Source organism: Oncorhynchus mykiss, chromosome 3 (genome assembly GCF_013265735.2).
Source record: "Oncorhynchus mykiss isolate Arlee chromosome 3, USDA_OmykA_1.1, whole genome shotgun sequence".
NCBI lineage: Eukaryota > Metazoa > Chordata > Actinopteri > Salmoniformes > Salmonidae > Oncorhynchus > Oncorhynchus mykiss.
Window position 1 is genome coordinate 41554092 of NC_048567.1, and position 19221 is coordinate 41573312.

The window sequence follows — 19221 nt, forward strand, 5'->3', positions numbered from 1 at the left end:
ATCAAGAAACCATTTCAACATGTCATTGGATTTAGGTAAAACATTGGTTGAAAAAAATACTAAATATCCTTACGTTTATATGTTTCTGCAATTCCAATCAGTTTTCCAGACTGATTCAACGTCTTCATATATATTTAGGGGGTTAAAATGACATGAAACAAGGTTGATCCAACCAGTTTTTGCCCAGTAGTTTGTGTCGGAAAGAAACCACAAGCCTTTCTCTAGCTCTATCTCGCTCTCGCTCTCTCTCTCTCCTCCAATCAGCGTTGTATAATTACCGAGACCCACTCCCCCTCTTTCGCATGTAACACCACGTGATCATACCCAGACTTCTAACCTGCTGCTGATGCGCGCAACGCGGATTCCAGATATAGAGAGATGAGGCGAGCGCAACTGACGGACTCACTGAGCGTCTGAACACAACTAGCCGACCACTCATTTAAGCCCGTGGCATTTTTGGATATTACTAGGACGTCGCCGTTTCGAAACCGTGGGATATAAACATTCTTTGTTTCTATTTCTTCCTTCCACCCACACCTTTTTTTATTTGTTATTTTCTATCCTCATGGGTGAACATCGTTCCTCTTCCTGCCCGTCCTCTTACGCTGATTTACCTGGCTAACCCCCCCCCTCCCCCCCAACACTATCCTACACCCTCCATCGCCCCACTCCCCCAACCGCCTTCATATTGTAGCTGCACCACATTGGATCGGGCGGAACCCGTTGATTCATCACTTCATGGGGCTCGCTTTCTTGCACGGAAAATGTCCCTTTCTTTGTCACTGAGCGCCCCTCTGAAACAGCCAACGTCTGGACCGGAGTTGTTGGTGCGTGTCTACCACTTCTGCCCAGCTCGCTTGTGTAGTCGGGGAACGCCGCTGAACTGAGATGGGTCTGTCGGTGGCGGCGGAGCCCCGACGCCCGAAGCAGTGGAGCCGGACAGTGGGAGATTGGGTCTGGATCACCGTTGTTTCGTTTCTCGCTACTTTACCTGTAGAGCAACTTTGCGCTTTCCCGTCTTCCCTGAGCGACTGTCAGACGCCTACCGGCTGGAACTGCTCTGGTGAGAACACCGATAAGTCGGGGGCATTTATTTGGGCTACATTATTATTATATATTTTCTGTCTGTTCCAGGTGTGCACCTTAGTGCGCAGCGCGACTGTAACGGTCGCAATGGTAATAACCTAGTCCGCATGCATATGGGAATTTGGGCTGGAAAGCTAATAAATGATCGAGGACACTATCTGCAAATAGCATCGTTTGTGCTTTAGAGAAAACATTCTTCCAAATTGCCGAGAAGTGAGGTGGTCATCAGCCCTTGAGATCTCGGGAATTTCAGGTTATCCTAAGGTCCCCCTATATTACAATAGTCTATGGTTTTCTCATCGAAAACCTACACATACATTCATTTACAAACAAATGATGCTAATCACCATTTTCTAAAATGGTACAGTGATGCAAATGTACATGAAATGAAATATTTACTTTTCTTGCATTGTTGTTTTGCTTAATTCATTAATTAGCCTAAATTGGCTATTATTATGAACATGTTATTATTATTATTATTATAGGTCTATTGTTATTATTAGTCGCTGTCAATGTTTCATTTCTATTATTTCTCAGCATCGGTTCATTACTTGAGGAATTCAAGTGCCACATTCTAGTTGATATTTAAGACTCCCGAGTCTACAGTAGTCTGAAATCCTCCTAGACATTTATATAAATGTCTACAAGTTTTATTGATTCATGTTATGCTAATAACTAATTAATCTTGTGAGCAATTGGAAATGTGACACCAACAATATTATTTTACCCATCACACACAACTATGCATTTTTCCGCTATAGGCTGCTACAAACCATTTATATTGCCTATTTTACTAGAATATAATATATTATTGTTAGATATTCTATATAAAACATTATGAAAAACTGTTCTTTCCATGACATAGACTGACCAGGTGAGTCCAGGTGAAAGCTATGAATCCTTATTGATGTCACTTGTTAAATCCACTTCAATCAGTGTAGGTGGAGGGGGAAGACAGTTTTAAGAAAAAATTTTAAGCATTGAGACAATTGAGACATGGATTATATATGTCAAATTAAACTTTATTTGCCACATGCGCCGAATACAAGTGTAGACTTTCCCGTGAAATGCTTACTTACAAGCCGTTAACCAACAGTGCAGTTCAAGAAGAAGAAAATATTTACCAAGTAGGCTAAAATAAAAAGTAACACAATAAGAATATAATAATGAGGCTATGTAAGGGGGGCACCGGTACCGAGTCAGGGGTACAGGCTAGTTGAGGTAATCTGTATATGTAGGTGGGGGTGAAGTGACTATGCAAAGGTAACAAACAAACAGCGAGTAGCAGCAGTGTACAAGGGGGGGGGGGGGGGGGGGGGGGGGGGGGTAGAAGCTGTTGAGGATTCCTTTGGTCCTAGACTTGGCCCTCCGGTACCACTTGCCATGTGGTAGCAGAGAAAACAGTCTATAACTTGGGTGACTGAAGTCTCTGACAATTTTATGGGCTTTCCTCTGACACTGCCTAATAAATGGCAGGAATTTGGCCCCAGTGATGTACTGGACCGTTCGCACTACCCTCTGTAGCGCCTTACGGTCAGATGCTGAGTAGGTGCCAGGCGCACAGGTTTGTGTCAAGAACTGCAATGCTGCTGAGATTTTCACGCTCAACAGTTTCCCATGTGTATCAAGAATGGTCCACCACCCAATAGACATCCGTGAAACTAAATATTAGGAAGGTGTTATTAATGTTTTGTACACTCAGTGTATTATATATACAGTACCGGTCAAAAGTTTTAGAACACCTACTCATTAAAGGGTTTTTCTTTATTTTTTACTATTTTCTATACTGTAGAATAATAGTGAAGACCTCAAAACTATAAAATAACACACATGGAATCATGTAGTAACCAAAAAGTGTTTAAATATATTTTATATTTGACATTCTTCAAAGTAGCCACCCTTTGCCTTGATGACAGCTTTGCACACTCTTGGCATTCTCTCAAACATCAACTGGAATGCTTTTCCAACGATCTTGAAGGAGTCCCCACACATGCTGAGCACTTGTTGGCTGCTTTTGCTTCACTCTGCGGTCCAACTCATCCAAAGCCATATCAATTGGGTTGAGGTCGGGTGATTGTGGAGGCCAGGTCATCTGATGCAGCTGGAGGTGTGTTGGGTCATTGTCCTGTTAAAAAAAAAATGATAGTCCCACTAAACTCAAACCAGATGGGTTGGTGTATCGCTGCAGAATACTGTGGTATCCCTGCAGGTTAAGTATGCCTTGAATTTTAAATAAATCACTGACAGTTGGAACGAAAAATTTCAAATTTGATCTCATCAGGCAAAAGGACAGATTTCCACCGGTCTAATGTCCATTGCTCAAGTTTCTTGGCCCAAGCAAGTCTCTCCTTCTTATTGGTGTCCTTTAGTAGTGGTTTCTTTGCAACAATTCGACCATGATGGCCTGATTCACTTAGTCTCCTCTGAACAGTTGATATTGATGTGTCTGTTACTTGAACTCTATAAAGCATTTCTTTGGGCTGGTAACTTAACTTATCCTCTGCAGCAGAGGTAACTCTGGGTCTTCCTTTCCTTTGGCGGTCCTTATGAGAGCCAGTTTCATCATAGCGCTTGATGGATTTTGCGACTGCACTTGAAGAAACTGTCAAAGTTCTTGAAATGTTCCGTATTGACTGACTTTCATGTCTTAAAGTAATGATTGACTGTCGTTTCGCTTTGCTTATTTGAGCAGTTTTTGCCATAATATGGACTTGGTCTTTTACCAAATAGTGCTATCTTCTGTATACCACCCCTACCTACCACACCTACATTGTCACAACACAACTGATTGTCTCAAACGCATTAAGGAAATAAATTCCACAATTTCACTTTTAACAAGGCACGCTTGTTAATTGAAATGCATTCCAGGTGACTACCACATGAAGCTGGTTGGGAGAATGACAAAAGTGTTCAAAGCTGTCATCAAGGCAAAGGTTTGCTACTTGGAAGAATGTCAAATCTAAAATATATTTAGATTTCTTGAACACTTTTTTGTTTTCTACATGTTTCCCTGTGTTATTTAATAGTTTTGATGTCCTCACTATTATTCTACAATGTAGAAAATAGTAAAAAATTAAGAAAAATCTTAGAATAAGTAGGTGTGTCCAAACTTTTGACTGGTTCTGTATCGACACTACCGTTCAAAAGTTTGGGGTCACTTAGACATTACCTGGTTTTTGAAAGTAAAGCACATTTTTTTGTCCATTAAAATAAAATTCATTTGATCAGAAATACAGTGTAGACATTGTTAATGTTGTAAATGACTACTGTAGCTGGAAACTGCAGATTTTTTATGGAATATCTACATAGGCGTGCTGAGGCCCATTATCAGCAACCATCACTCCTGTGTTCCAATGTCATGTTGTGTTAGCTAATCCAAGTTGATCATTTTAAATAGCTAATTGGTCATTAGAAAACCCTTTTGCAATTATGTTAACACAGCTGAAAACTGTTGTTCTGATGAAAGAAGCAATAAAACTGGCCTTCTTTGGACTAGTTGAGTATCTGAAGCATCAGTATGCGAGAAATTGTGAGAAATTGCCAAGAAACTGAAGATCTCGTACAACGTTGTGTACTACTCCCTTCACAGAACATCGCAAACTAGCTCTAACCAGAATAGAAAGAGGAGTGGGAGGCCCCGGTGCACAACTGAGCAAGAGGACAAGTACTTTAGAGTATCTAGTTTGAGAAACAGACACCTCACAAGTCCTCAACTGGCAGCTTAATTAAATAGTACCCACAGAACACCAGTCTAAACTTCAACAGTGAAGAAGGCGACTCTGGGATGCTGGCCTTCTAAGCAGAGTTGCAAAGAAAAAGCCATATCTCAGACTGGCAAAAAAAGAAAATATTAATATGGGCAAAGTAACACAGACACTGGACAGAGGAACTCTGCCTAGAAGGCCAGCATCCCGGAGTCACCTCTTCACTGTTGACGTTGAGACGGGTGTTTTGCGGGTAGTATTTGATGAAGCTGCCAGTTGAGGACATGTCAGGTATCTATCGCAAGTTTACATACACCTTAGCCAAACACATTTAATCTCAGTTTTTCACAATTCCTGACATTTAATCCTCGAAAAAATTCCCTGTCTTAGGTCAGTTAGAATCACCACTTTATTTTAAGAATGTGAAATGTCAAAATAATAGAGAGAATTATTTATTTAATCTTTTATTTCTTTCATCACATTCCCAGTGGGTCAGAAGTAAACAAACACTGAATTAGTATACGGTAGCATTGCCTTTAAATTGTTTAACTTGGGTCAAATGTTTCGGGTACTCTTCCACAAGCTTCCCAAAATAAGTTGGGTGAATTTTGGCCCATTCCTCCTAACAGAGCTGGTGTAACTGAGTCAGGTTTGTAGGCCTCCTTGCTCACACACGCCATTTTGCCACAACTTTGGAAGTATGCTTGGGGTAATTGTCCATTTGGAAGACCCATTTGTAAACAAGCTTTAACTTCCTGATTGATGTCTTGAGATGTTGCTTCAATATATCCTCATAATGTTTCCTACCTCATGATGCCATTTATTTTGTGAAGTGCACCAGTCCCTCCTGCAGCAAAGCACCCCAACAACATGATGCTGCCACCCCAGTGCTTCACTGTTGGGATGGTGTTCCCTTTTTCCGCCAAACATAACCATGGTCATTATGGCCAAACAGTTGTATTTTTGTTTCATCAGGCCAGAGGACATTTCTCCAAAAACGTCAATCTTTGTCCACATGTGCAGTTGCAAATCGTCGTCTGGCTTTTTTTTATGGCAGTTTAGGAGCAGTGGCTTCTTCCTTGCTGAGTAGCCTTTCATGTTATGTCGATATAGGACTTGTTTTACTGTGGATATCGATTCTGTTGTACCTGTTTCCTCCAGCATCTTCACAAGGTCCTTTGCTGTTGTTCTGGGATTGATTTGCACTTTTCGCACCAAAGTACGTTCATCTCTAGGAGATAGAACGCGTCTCCTTCCTGACCTGTGTTACGGCTGCGTGGTCCCATGGTTTATATACTTGCTTACTATTGTTTGTACAGATGAACGTGGTACATTCCTGCATTTGGAAATTGCTCCCGAGGATGAACCAGACTTGTGGAATTCTACACATTTTTTTCAGAGGTCGTGGCTGATTTCTTTTGATTTTCCCATGGTGTCAAGCAAAGACGCACAGAGTTTGAAGGTAGGACTTGAAATACATCCACTGGTACACATCAAATTATGTAAATTAGCCTATCAGAAGCTTCTAAAGCCATGACATAATTTTCTGGAATTTTCCAAGCTGTATAAAGGCACAGTCAACTTAGTGTATATAAACTTCTGACCCACTGGAATTGTGATAAGTGAAGTAATCTGTCTGTAAACAATTGTTGGAAAAATTACTTGTGTCATGTACAAAGTAGATGTCCTAACCGACTTGCTAAAACTATAGTTTGTTAATTAACAAGAAATGTGTGGAGTGGTTGAAAAACTAGTTTTAATGACTCCAACCTAAGAGTATGTAAACTTCCGACTTCAACTGTATGTATAGCATTTTCTTTTTATATCCCACGTGCTGTTCCGTTACCTAGAGTTCTTGAGAATATGAACCTTACCGCTTTTTTATAGCCCAGAGTAAACTTGTTTTCCCTTTTCGGTGCCAAACCGATAAAACCATGGGCGGGAGGCTGTAAAGCATGCCTGCGTGCCTTCCTGCCTTTGTAAATCATCTGACTGCCGACGTAGATTTGTTCTGTCGCATTTCCATGTTTGAAACCTAAAATAGCCTCAACCCCTTTCGCCACATTTGAGAGCTATAAGTAAGTGCAAGCATTAGCCTATATCCACGTATTTTGCACTGTGGAATTATCACTTATTTAGCCTGTAGCCTATATAAAATGCTAAATGATTGTGATGAGAATGAATTATTTTCTTTAATCCATACACTAGGACCTATATTCCCTTTAACTAATTTCCTTCATAAGCAGTAATATGAATATAGGCCTACTTGAGATAAACACTCTCCAAATCCCCATTCCTTTTACCCATCAGGTTGCCTATCACCACACATCAAATTTTAATGGATAAGCAAATAGGCACAGGAATTGTGTTTTTAGCAAGAATGTTCTAAATTACACATTTGAGTGTAAATGCATGCAGAGCATCAACTGAAAACTGTAAACTGAGAGATCTGAATGCTTAAAGCCAACATTCAATATGTGTCCAATGTTGCCAGAGTTACAGGTTGGGATGGTAATCTTGGGATCATATGACTAAAGATGCTATCCTGCATTTTATGTCCCATTTCCTCAGCCAGTGAAGAATGATGGGTTGAATCCCAAATGGCATCCAATTCCCTATGTAGTGCACTACTTTTTTACACTATATAGGGAAGAGGGTGCCATTTGGGACGCATCCCTGGTTTCTAAATTACTGGGCCGCTGTAGGCAATTTGGTCAACGCTCTGTCGTTTATCAACCCCGGTTTGCATCCCTCGGTTCTCTGTAATGGACTTGAGACTTATTTTAGTCTGGATAGGGTTGCCTTTTTTACATCCTGAATGTCTATCTTATTAATGGCTTCCTAGAACTACTTTCACTAGTACTCAACTGTTTTGTTTTGTAGGCTGTAAACTTTGTAACTGTAATGTGATTTATCAATGGAGTCTCTCTCTCGGCTTAGCCAAATTGTCAAATTCAGTGATTGTGTTGGTGAAGATGAATGCGTTGTTGATGATGAAGATTAGGTGTCTCCGCACTCAAACCCACATGATCCTCTTAGGGGGCTTTGTCTGAGCTTTCACCCTCCCAACCCTACCCCTCCCAACCCTACCCCTCCCACACCCATACAATTAGTAAATGAAAATGTAACAAGTGACAAGTACATTATGAACATGAACGGTAATCCTCAATGACGCAAAACACCGAACCCCTAAATAGTAGCTTGACTTAATGGAAGATGTTTTCCTCGTCATGGTCTATTTAAACTGATGATTTAATGAATACATGTTTTCAACACCAAGTCTGTGGCTGATTGGCATTACAGTTAAAATATTTTTATTGCAAAGCTAGAAATGCATTGTATTTTTCATTATAGCCTTCTACAATGAACAAAGGATTGTGTGTCCCTGGTGTGATTAATTCATTGACTGTGCTTGGATAATGTACATGATCAGAGAGAGAATAATTTGGCGAAGATGATGACATCGTATTATTTTGAATTACTGGTTGTATCTGGAAGGCCTGCATGGTGCTTGGATAGGCAGAAGAGATGGAAAGATTAAAGATATTTTGTTTTGTTCATAGTTAGATCCCAAATTATATTGCATCTGAACTGTTACCCTAAAGATGTAAGACACTGTGGAATTAAAAGTGATAAACAAAACTAACTCTGTGAATATGGAGTCATTGGTTTAACAAGTGGTAAAGTTTACAGATATTTACACAAGCTGGTGAGACTCTGTTGATACAGTCAGAGTTTATATTGCACTTTATTAGCAACCACTATTGTAAAAAACATTGAATGTGAGAATCAGTTGCCCAAGCTCAGAGGATAGAGGTGGAAATCATTCTCCTCACAAGTGGCCTACATTTACGTGAATTACAGTGACTTCAGAAAGTATTCATACCCCTTGACTTATTCCACCTTGTGTTGTGTTACCGCCTGAATTCAAAATGTATTAAAATATTTTTTTCTCACCCATCTACACACAATACATCTTCATGACAAAGTGAAAACATATTGAAAATGAAACACAGAAATATGTCATTTAAATTAGAATTCACACACCTAAATCAACACGTTAGAATCACCTTTGGCAGCGATAACAACTGTCTTTCTGTGTAAATCTCTAAGAGTTTTGCACACCTGGATTGTGCAATATTTGCCCATTGTTATTTTATAAATTCTTCAAGCTCTGTCAAATTGGTTGTTGGTCATTGCGAGACAATTATTTTCAAGTCTTGCTATAGATATTCAAGCAGATTTAGGTCAAAACTGTAACTTGGCCACTCAGGAAAATTCACTGTCTTCTTGGTAAGCAACTCCAGTGTAGACGTGGCCTTGCAATTTAGCTTATTGTCGTGATGAAAGGTGAATTAATCTCTAAGTGTCTGGTGGAAAGCAGACCGAACCAGGATTTCCTCTAGGATTTTTCCTGTGCATAGCTCTGTTCTGTTTATATTTTGTTCTGAAAAACTTCACATCCTTATCAATTACAAGCATACCCATAACATGAGCAGCCACCACTATGCTTGAAAATATGGAGAGTTGTACTCGATAATGTGTTATTGGGTTTGCCCCAAACAACACTTTATTCAGGACAAAAAGCTTTGACCCATTTTTTACAATATTACGTTAGTGCCTTGCATACAGGATGTAGGATGTTTTGGAATAGGATGTTTTACAGTGGCTTGTGAAATTATTCACCCCTCTTGGTTGGCATTTTTCCTATTTATTTTGCTTTACAACCTGGAAGTAAAATAGATTATTGGGGGGTTTGTATCATTTGATTTACACAACATGCCAACCACTTTGAAGATGCAAAATATTTTTCTATTGTGAAACACACATAAAAAAACTGAAAACTTCAGTGTGCATAACTATTCACCCCCCAAAAGTCAATATTCTGTAGAGCTACCTTTTTGCAGCAATGACAGCTGCAAGTCTCTTCGGGTATGTCTCTATAAGCCTGGCACATCTAGCCACTGGAATTTTTGCCCATTCTTCAAGGCAAAACTGCTGGTGTACAGCAATATTAAAGTCATACCACAAATTATCAATTGGATTGAAGTCTGGGCTTTGACTAGGCCATTCCAAGATGTTTAAATGTTTCCCCTTAAACTACTCCAGTGTTGCTTTAAGAGTCTGCTTAGGGTCATTGTCCTGCTGGAAGGTGAACCTGCTTTCCAGTCTCAAATCTCTGGAAGACTGAAACAGGATTCCCTCAATATTTTCCCTGTATTTAGTTTCCCAGTCCCTGCCGATGAAAAACATCCCCAAAGCATGATGTTGCGAGGTGTTGGGTTTGCGCCAGACATAGCGTTTTCCTTGATGGCCAAAAAGCTCAATTTTAGTCTAATCTAACCAGAATACCTTCTTCCATATGTTTGGGGAGTCTCCCACATGCCTTTTGGCAAACACCAAATGTGTTTGTTTATTATTTTCTTTAAGCAATGCCTTTTTTCTGCGTGCTCTTCCGTAAAAACCAGGTCTGTGGAGTGTACGGCTTAAAGTGTTCCTATGGACTTGCCATAACAAAGGGGTTGTTTTCATTGTGTTATTAATTTGTAACATAAAAAAAATAATCTACTTTGACATTATGTGGTATTGTGTGTAGGGCTGTCACGGCCATCGGAAGAAGTGGACCAAGGTACAGCGTGGTGAACGTACATTTTCTTTATTATAGTAAATGTCGTCAGCAAAACAAGAAACAAGGAAACGACGAAACACCTGTGACGCTTACAGGGCTATAGTGCCACTAACAACAGTCACGTACCCACACTGAAGGAGGGAAAAAGGGCTACCTAAGTATGATTCCCAATCAGAGACAACAATAGACAGCTGTCCCTGATTGAGAACCATACCCGGCCAAAACATAGAATTAAAGAATCATAGAAACAAAACATAGAATGCCCACCCAAATCACACCCCGACCAAACCAAAATAGAGACATAAAAAGGCTCTCCCAGGTCAGGGTGTGACAAGGGCAGTGATACAAAAATATACATTTAATACATTTTAAATGTAGGTTGTGACTAGAGGTTGGCCGATTAATCGGAATGGGCGATTAATAAATCCTGTTAAGTCTACCCCCTCCTATTTCGAACATTTTGTTAAAAATCGCGCAACATTTCAGTGTCCTGCTACTCATGCCAGGAATATAGTATATGCATATGATTAGTATGTGTGGATAGAAAACACTCTGAAGTTTCTAAAACTGAATCACGGCTGTGACTATAACAGAGCGTGTGTTTCATCGAAAAGCGCAAGAAAAACTGGTCACTGAAAACTGAAAACAATATCCATGCGCCACTTGCATGTATTGTTTAAGGGGCACCAAATTAAATAGGGCAGAGATTGCAATTCCTACAGCTTCCACACGATGTAGCCAAAAACGTAATTTTCATTGACAAAAATCCTTTGTGTCATGACAAATAGATCCTTCATTCCGTCCAGCATGCAGCAATTGATTTTGGAAGAGAGAAAAAGGGACATTGTTTTCTTGAGTAGCTGCTATTGAATACAGATCACCCAGTGATCAATTTGATCGCTTATTAACGTTTACAAATACCTAAAGTTGGGTTACAAAAGTAGGTTGAAGTGTTTTGTCAAAGAATATAGGCAACTTATATAATTTTTAAAAATGACGTTGCGTGTTGGAAGAGAGCTTTTTTCCTGAACCAAACAAGCTATACAAATGGATATTTTGGGCATACATGGACGGATTTAATCGGGAAAAATACCCAATTGTGATGTTTATGGAACATATAGGAGTGCCAACAAAGAATATCATCAAAGGTAATGAATGTTTTATATTTTATTTCTGCGTTTTGTGTAGCGCCGGCTACGCTAATTCTTTTGTTTACGTCCCCTTCAGGTGTTGCATGCTATCAGATAATAGCTTCTCATGCTTTCGCCGAAAAGCATTTTAAAAATCTGACTTGTTGGCTAGATTCACAACGAGTGTAGCTTTAATTCAATACCCTGCATGTGTGTTTTAATGAACGTTTAAGTTTTAACGAGTACATTTAGCATTTAGCGTTGCGCATTTGCATTTCCAGGTGCCTAGTTGAGACGTCTGCGTCTCAAGTAGGATCAACAGGTTTTAAATTAAGGCCGATTTCAAGTTTTCAAAACAATCGGTAAACGGTATTTTTGGACACCGATTATGGACGATTACATTGCACTCCACGAGGAGACTACGTGGCAGGCTGAATACCTGTTATGCGAGTGCAGCATGGAGCCAAGGTAAGGTGCTACCTAGCATTTACCGTATCTTATAAAAAACAATCAATCTTAACATAATAACTAGTTAACTACACATGGTTAATGATAGTACTAGTTTATCTAGCTCGTCCTGCGTTACATATAATCGATGTGGTGCCTGTTAATTTATCATTGAATCATAGCCTACTTTGCCAAATGGTTATTTAACAAGCGCATTTGCGAAAAATCACTGTCGTTGCACCCATATGTACCTAACCATCAACGCCTTTCTTAAAATCAATACACATGTATATATTTTTAAACTTGCATATTTAGTTAATATTGCCTGCTAACATGAATTTATTTTAACTTGGGAAATTGTGTCACTTCTCTTGCATTCTGTGCAACAGAGTCAGGCTATATGCAGCAGTTTGGGCCGCCTGGCTCGTTGCGAACTGTGTGAAGACCATCTTCGCCAAACGGGGGATGACTTATCAAAAGCGCATTTGCGAAAAAAGCACAATCGTTGCATGAATGTACCTAACCATAAACATCAATGCCTTTCTTAAAATCAACACACAGAAGTATATATTTTTTAAACCGTTATATTTAGTTAATAAAAGAAATCCAGGTTAGCAGGCAATATTAAACTAGGGAAATTGTGTCACTTCTCTTGCGTTCATTGCAGGCAGAGTCAGGGTATATGCAACAGTCTGGCTCGTTGCAAACTAATTTGCCAAAATGTTATGTAATTATGACATAACATTGAAGGTTGTGCAATGTAACGGGAATATTTAGATTTATGGATGCCACCCGTTAGATAAATTACAGAACGGTATTTCACTGAAAGAATAAACGTTTTGTTTTCGAAATGATAGTTTCCGGATTTTACCATATTAATGACATAAGGCTCGTATTTCTATGTTATAATTAAGTCTATGATTTGATATTTGATAGAGCAGTCTGACTGAGCGGTGGTAGGCAGCAGCAGGCTTGTAAGCATTCATTCAAACAGCACTTTCGTGGGTTTGCCAGCAGCTCTTCGCTGTGCTTCAAGCATTGAGCTGTTTATGACTTCAAGCCTATAACTCCCGAGATTTTGACTGGTGTAACCAATGTGAAATGGCTAGCTAGTTAGCGGGGTGCGCGCTGATAGCGTTTCAATCGGTGACGTCACTCGCTCTGAGACCTTGAAGTAGTTGTTCCCCTTGCTCTGCAAGGGCTGCATATAGAGCGATGGGTAACGATGCTTCGAAGGTGGCTGTTGTCGATGTGTTCCTGGTTCGAGCCCAGGTAGGGGTGAGGAGAGGAACGGAAGCTATACTGTTACACTGGCAATACTAAAGTGCCTATAAGAACATACAATAGTAAATGGTATATGAAATACAAAATGCTATAGAGAGAAATAGTCCTATAATAACTACAACCTAAAACTTCTTAACTGGGAATATTGAAGACTTGTTAAAAGGAACCACCAGCTTTCATGTGTTCTCATGTTCTGAGCAAGGAACTTAAACGTTAGCTTTATTACATGGCACATATTGCACTTTTACTTCTCCAATACTTTGTTTTTGCATTATTTAAACCAAATTGAACATGTTTCATTATTTTATTTGAGGCTAAATTGATTTTATTGATCTATTACATTAAGTTGAAATAAAAGTGTACGTTCAGTATTGTTGTAATTGTCATCATTACAAAAAATAGAAATCGGACGATTTTATCGGTATCTGCTTTTTTTGGTCCTCCAAAAATCGGTATCGCCGTTGAAAAATCATAATCGGTCGACCTCTAGCTGTAACGTACCAAAATGTGGAAAAAGTCTAGGGCTGTGAATTCTTCCGGGAAGAGTCAGCCCCAATAACATCTAATCGAAACAGGGTAATACATTGCTAGGCCTTATGCCGACTGCCTGCCTCCCGCAACCTTTCAAATAGGGCTTTTTAGATGTATTACCAACCATGGATTTAACTACTGGCCGTGACCTGATTTCCCCTTTTGTTTAGACAATAGATTAGAAAGAGTGCTATTGAACACATAAATCCCCTGATCTTTGCAATGCTTATTCCCACTAACAAGCAATAGTTATAGTCCTTTTACATTTTTACCAACACATGGCTTGAAAACAAGGAAAGTGCTATAGAACGATCTGGCTCAATCTGACAGATGCATTGGACTGTGTAGAAATTGCTTTGGGTTGCATAAGTGCTTCGCTTGCCATCTTAATCGTTGGCATATAAACATCACCTCCTTTTGCATATTTGATGTTTGCCAGCTTGTTTTGGTTAATTATTAATTCACTGTAATATCCTCCTGTAACAGTGGGTGGGGCATGGGAAGTACAAATAGTCTTGGCCTCTGGCATATTTTGCAGTTGAGGGCATATTTGGCCTGGAGCAATGAGGTTTATGAGTAGGTACCACTTGGCTTACAAGTCCTGTGCATGAAGTGATCTACCACATCTTCAAACCAGGTCTGATATAATTTCATATTATTCTGTACGTATATCCGAGATAATCCATTTAGTATATTATGTTCTGTTTAGTATGGTTACATAAAACAGATTAAGGCAATCAGAAAGGAGGGTGGTTAGTTGGGGTGGATGGGTAGGCATATAACGCGAATGTCTATTAACCCAAGGGTTGTGAGTTTGAATCTCATCACAGACAAATTTAGCATTTTAGCTAATTAGCAAATGTTCAACTACGTAGCATGTTAGCTTCCCCTTCCCCTAACTGTAACCCTTTTAGCTAACACTAACATTAACCATTTTTGCTAAACCGTCCCCTAACCTTAACCCTTTAACCTTACTACTAAACAACCCTAACCTTTAACCCCTAAACCCTAGTCTAGCTAACGTTAGCCACCTACAGTGGTTCTTCCTTTAGAAGTTACGAGCTTATGGCGCTACCATTTGTGGTAGTTGGTGGCATTCTGACATTGCACCAAACTATCACAAAGGGGAGTTAGAACGCTGATCTATTGGTAGTCTAAATTGTTGCAATTAATGGAGGCGTTTTCAGTCTGAGAGTCTCTCCTCTGGTACAAGATTCCTGCATCAGGCAACAACAACAAAAACTGTTGGTGGTCCTGGAGTTAAGAGAGAACTTAGGTAAATACAATGTGGGAATTTCACTTGACATGTGGGGCTTTGGTTTATCTCCCTCTAAAAACAGAAGTATAATAACAAACTGGTTTTATTTACAAATTAGTAAGAATGTCTCACCCCATGTTCAAGAATGGCCTTTCCCCTTTATTCAGATTACAATTTCTGACCTTCGGTTATTTGAAAGAAAATAATCTCCAAAATATTGTTATTTTTTAAACAAGCCAAAGAAAGTTGGTTTCAATTTCAGTAAAAAAAACGTGTCTGTAGGCCCTGCATTAAAGACCTAAATTGGTTAGGGAAAATTGTGATGAATAAAAATATATACCACCGTCTCTTGCACATGTTATTTTCCTTTAATAATGCATCCTTATTTATAAAGTTATTATTATTACTATTATTATTGTTAACCCTGCATTATAATTATACAGTGCCTTGCGAAAGTATTCGGCCCCCTTGAACTTTGCGACCTTTTGCCACATTTCAGGCTTCAAACATAAAGATATAAAACTGTATTTTTTTGTGAAGAATCAACAACAAGTGGGACACAATCATGAAGTGGAACGACATTTATTGGATATTTCAAACTTTTTTAACAAATCAAAAACTGAAAAATTGGGCGTTACCCACTACCATGGGTAAAACCTTGCTGAGATGATCAATGCATTTGTTGCATTGTTGTATCATTAGTTTCTTGCTTTTAGGCTTGGGAGAGTTACGGATACATTTTTCACAATAAAATATGCTAATGAAGGCAACAAATTGTTGCTTACTGGAACACCCAAAGTCATCCAATTGTTATCCTAGGATTTGAAGTAATAGCCTACCTGCGTGTGGTCAACTATTTCAGCACTGTTTTGCACTGCTCTGAGACAATCATGGGGACTAGTCTTGATAAATCAATTAGATTTTTATTTTCACTGAATCTCCGTTTGGATATTGGTTAGCTTACAATTAGGGTGAGGAAATGTTATGATTATTTTGCTCTTAGTAGCCTATTCCCGACCGGTCACATTGTACAGAGCCATATTTTCCTGACGGAAATCCTGAGGGTTTCGTTTTCCGTTTTTTCTAGGAATAGAAAAACCATAATATTAATCAAATGAATTTAGCTATATTTCTTAAAATAAATCCCATATGCTCTAACAAAAAAAGGTTTTAAATGATCTAGTACAGCCAATATTAACAACTGTCAAATGCTTCTCAAGAGGGCCTCTGGTGGTCACACTAGCACTAACTAGCATTCATGGCAACAATGGCTGACACTTAAATAATGTGCCATAGAATTCTGCACCAGCCCGCAAGGTGTGCTGCAGTATGTCACAACTTTTAATGGAAGAACCACTCTAGCCACCTAGCTAGAATACATAACATATCATACATTTTTTGAAATTCGTAACATATTGTACATTTAGAAAATGTGTAATATGTTGTACATTTTTCAAATTCTGAATATATAATACAAATTGTAATTATTAACGAAACGGGTGATGGACATCACCAAATGAATACATAACACAACCCATAACATACCGTAAAAGGTGGCGCTACAAAGTATTAACTTAAGGGGGCTGAATCATTTTGCACGCCCAATTTTTCAGTTTTTGATATGTTAAAAAAGTTTGAAATATCCAATAAATGTCGTTCCACTTCATGATTGTGTCCCACTTGTTGTTGATTCTTCACAAAAAAATACAGTTTTATATCTTTATGTTTGAAGCCTGAAATGTGGCAAAAGGTCGCAAAGTTCAAGGGGGGCGAATACTTTCGCAAGGCACTGTATTTTTTACAGGTAACCATATTCTTTCTGAAATTAGATTTGTTTCTGGAGTGTTTTTGGCAGTTAGCAAATGTTATTTACTAGCAACTCACAGATTCCTACACTGTTCCTGAAGGCCAGTAGTGTAACACAGGGTCAAAAATGCTGATCAACAACGAGAACTGTTACTGCTATCTGAAATTCCAGGCTGGACCAACTCATAAATGTTTGCCGAGGACACAGTCTTGTTAAGTTCTGATTTTTCAGCTTTTAAGCATGAGAATCAAAACACAGCGAGTTGTGAGATTCAGTGGTGTAGTGGAGGGTATACACAGCTTACACACTTTTTGGGGGGGCATTGCATATACTCAACTCTTAATCCCCACGATACATATCAAAATAGGCTAGTGTGGTGAAGGATATGCCATATTAATTAATAAGGCTGATTACACAGATCAGAATGTTTAGCTTAAAATCTTGATACACTGTTATTTCTTCACATTTTAAGCACAGCAATGTTCACACAGTGGTAGGCCTATGTACAAATGTTCCAAATTGCAATTTGTGGGAAAACACAGTTCTAAAATGCACAAGCACATAGGAACAGTTTCTTGGACGGAGATGGAAATATCTGTAAGAAATTTAGAAATTGGAAAGATCTAAAGATGCAAGAGGTATCATGGGTTGCTAATATGACTATGATAATGCTGTTATTCGAAAATGAAAGAAAGTTGATTTGAAAACCTATAGAACAGGAGAGTAAATATGAGGAAGTCTTCATGTTTCTATTATAAGATTTTTGCTATGAGCTACTTTGAAGCAAGGTAAGACATGCCTCTTAATATTAAGTAAAACGTCCAGGTTTCAAACAATTAAGGAACAGGAAAATATATAGCGATGTTAAGGATAGGCCTAACCATCTTCTGTTAGCCTAGTTGGAAAGGCTTTCCCCAAAAAACATATCAGTTAAACATTAACTACACAAAACAAAAATATAAATGCAACTTGTAAAGTGTTGGTCCCATGTTTCATGAGCTGAAAAAAAAGATCCTTGAAATTTGACAAAATTCTTATTTAGGGCACATCTTGTTTACATCCCTGTTATTGAGCATTTATTCTTTACCAAGATAATCCATCCACCTGACATATCAAGAATACGAGTAAACAGCATGATCATTACACAGGTGAACCTTGTGCTGGGAACAATGAAAGGCCACTCTAAAATGTGCAGTTTTGTCACACAACACAATGCTACAGAAGTCTCATGTTTTGAGGGAGCGTGCAATTGGCATGCTGACTGCAGGAATGTCCACCAGAGGTTTTAATGGTAATTTCTCTACCATTATGTCCAATGTCAAATGTCATTTTAGAGAATTTGGCAGTAAGTCCAACCAGCCTCACAACTCCAGACCACGTGTAAACATGCCTGACTGCAGTTTGGCGGCATAACCGACTTCAGTGGGTAAATGCTCACCTTTGATGGCTACTGGCATGCTGGTGAAGTGTGCTCTTCACGGATGAATCCCGGTTTCAGGATGGCAGACAGCGTTGTATGGCATCATGTGGGCAAGAGGTTTTCTGATATCAATGGTGGCGCTGGGGTTATGGTATGGGCAGGCATAATCTACGGAAAACAAACACAATTGCATTTTATCAATGACAATTTGAATGTGCAGAGATACCACGACGAGATCCTGAGGCCCATTGTCGTGCCATTCATCCGCCGCTATCACCTAATGTTTCAGCTTAATTATACACAGTCCCATGTCTCAAGGTTCTGCTGGAAATGTCCCAGTTATTCCATGCCTTGCAAACTCACCAGACATGTCACCCATTGAGCATGTTTCGAATTCTCTGGATCGACTTGTAAATCAGCATGTTCCAGTTCCAGCCAATATCCAGCAACTTCGCACAGCCATTGAAGAGGAGACGGACAACATTCTACAGGCAACAGCCTGATCAACTCTATGCGAAGGAGATGTGTCGCACTGCATGAGGCAAATGGTGGTCACACCAGATTATGACTGTTTTTTTAAGGTATCTGTGACCAACAGAGGCATATATTTATTCACAGTCATGTGAAATCCATAGATTAGGGTCTAATGAATTGATTTCAATTGACTGATATGAACTGTAACTCAGTAAAATCTTTGAAATTGCTGCATGTTGCATTTATATTTTTGTTCAGTGTAGCTAAAAAGTAACCCATACCTACCTGGCAGTATGATATGATTATTTGCTTCAATCCAATGGCCATATGTTTTGCAAACTCCATCTCATGTGCTAACCAAACAGTGCTAGGTGCCTGCCCCAGTTGAATTAAAGGGTAACCAGGGTTGGGAGGTTACTTTCTAAATGTAATCCATTACAGTTACCTGTAC

General features: G+C 39.1%; 1 protein-coding gene across 1 annotated transcript in view; it reads left to right on the forward strand.

The window, feature by feature from the left end:
- The first annotated feature begins 379 nt into the window (after positions 1–379).
- Positions 380–19221, forward strand: part of LOC110519971 (tomoregulin-2-like) — a 171285-nt gene continuing 152443 nt past the window's right edge. Inside the window, exon 1 of the mRNA XM_021596899.2 lies at positions 380–1063. Within this exon, the coding sequence (XP_021452574.1) occupies positions 889–1063 (175 nt within the window). The 5' untranslated portion in view covers positions 380–888. The remainder of the gene's footprint in view (positions 1064–19221) is intronic.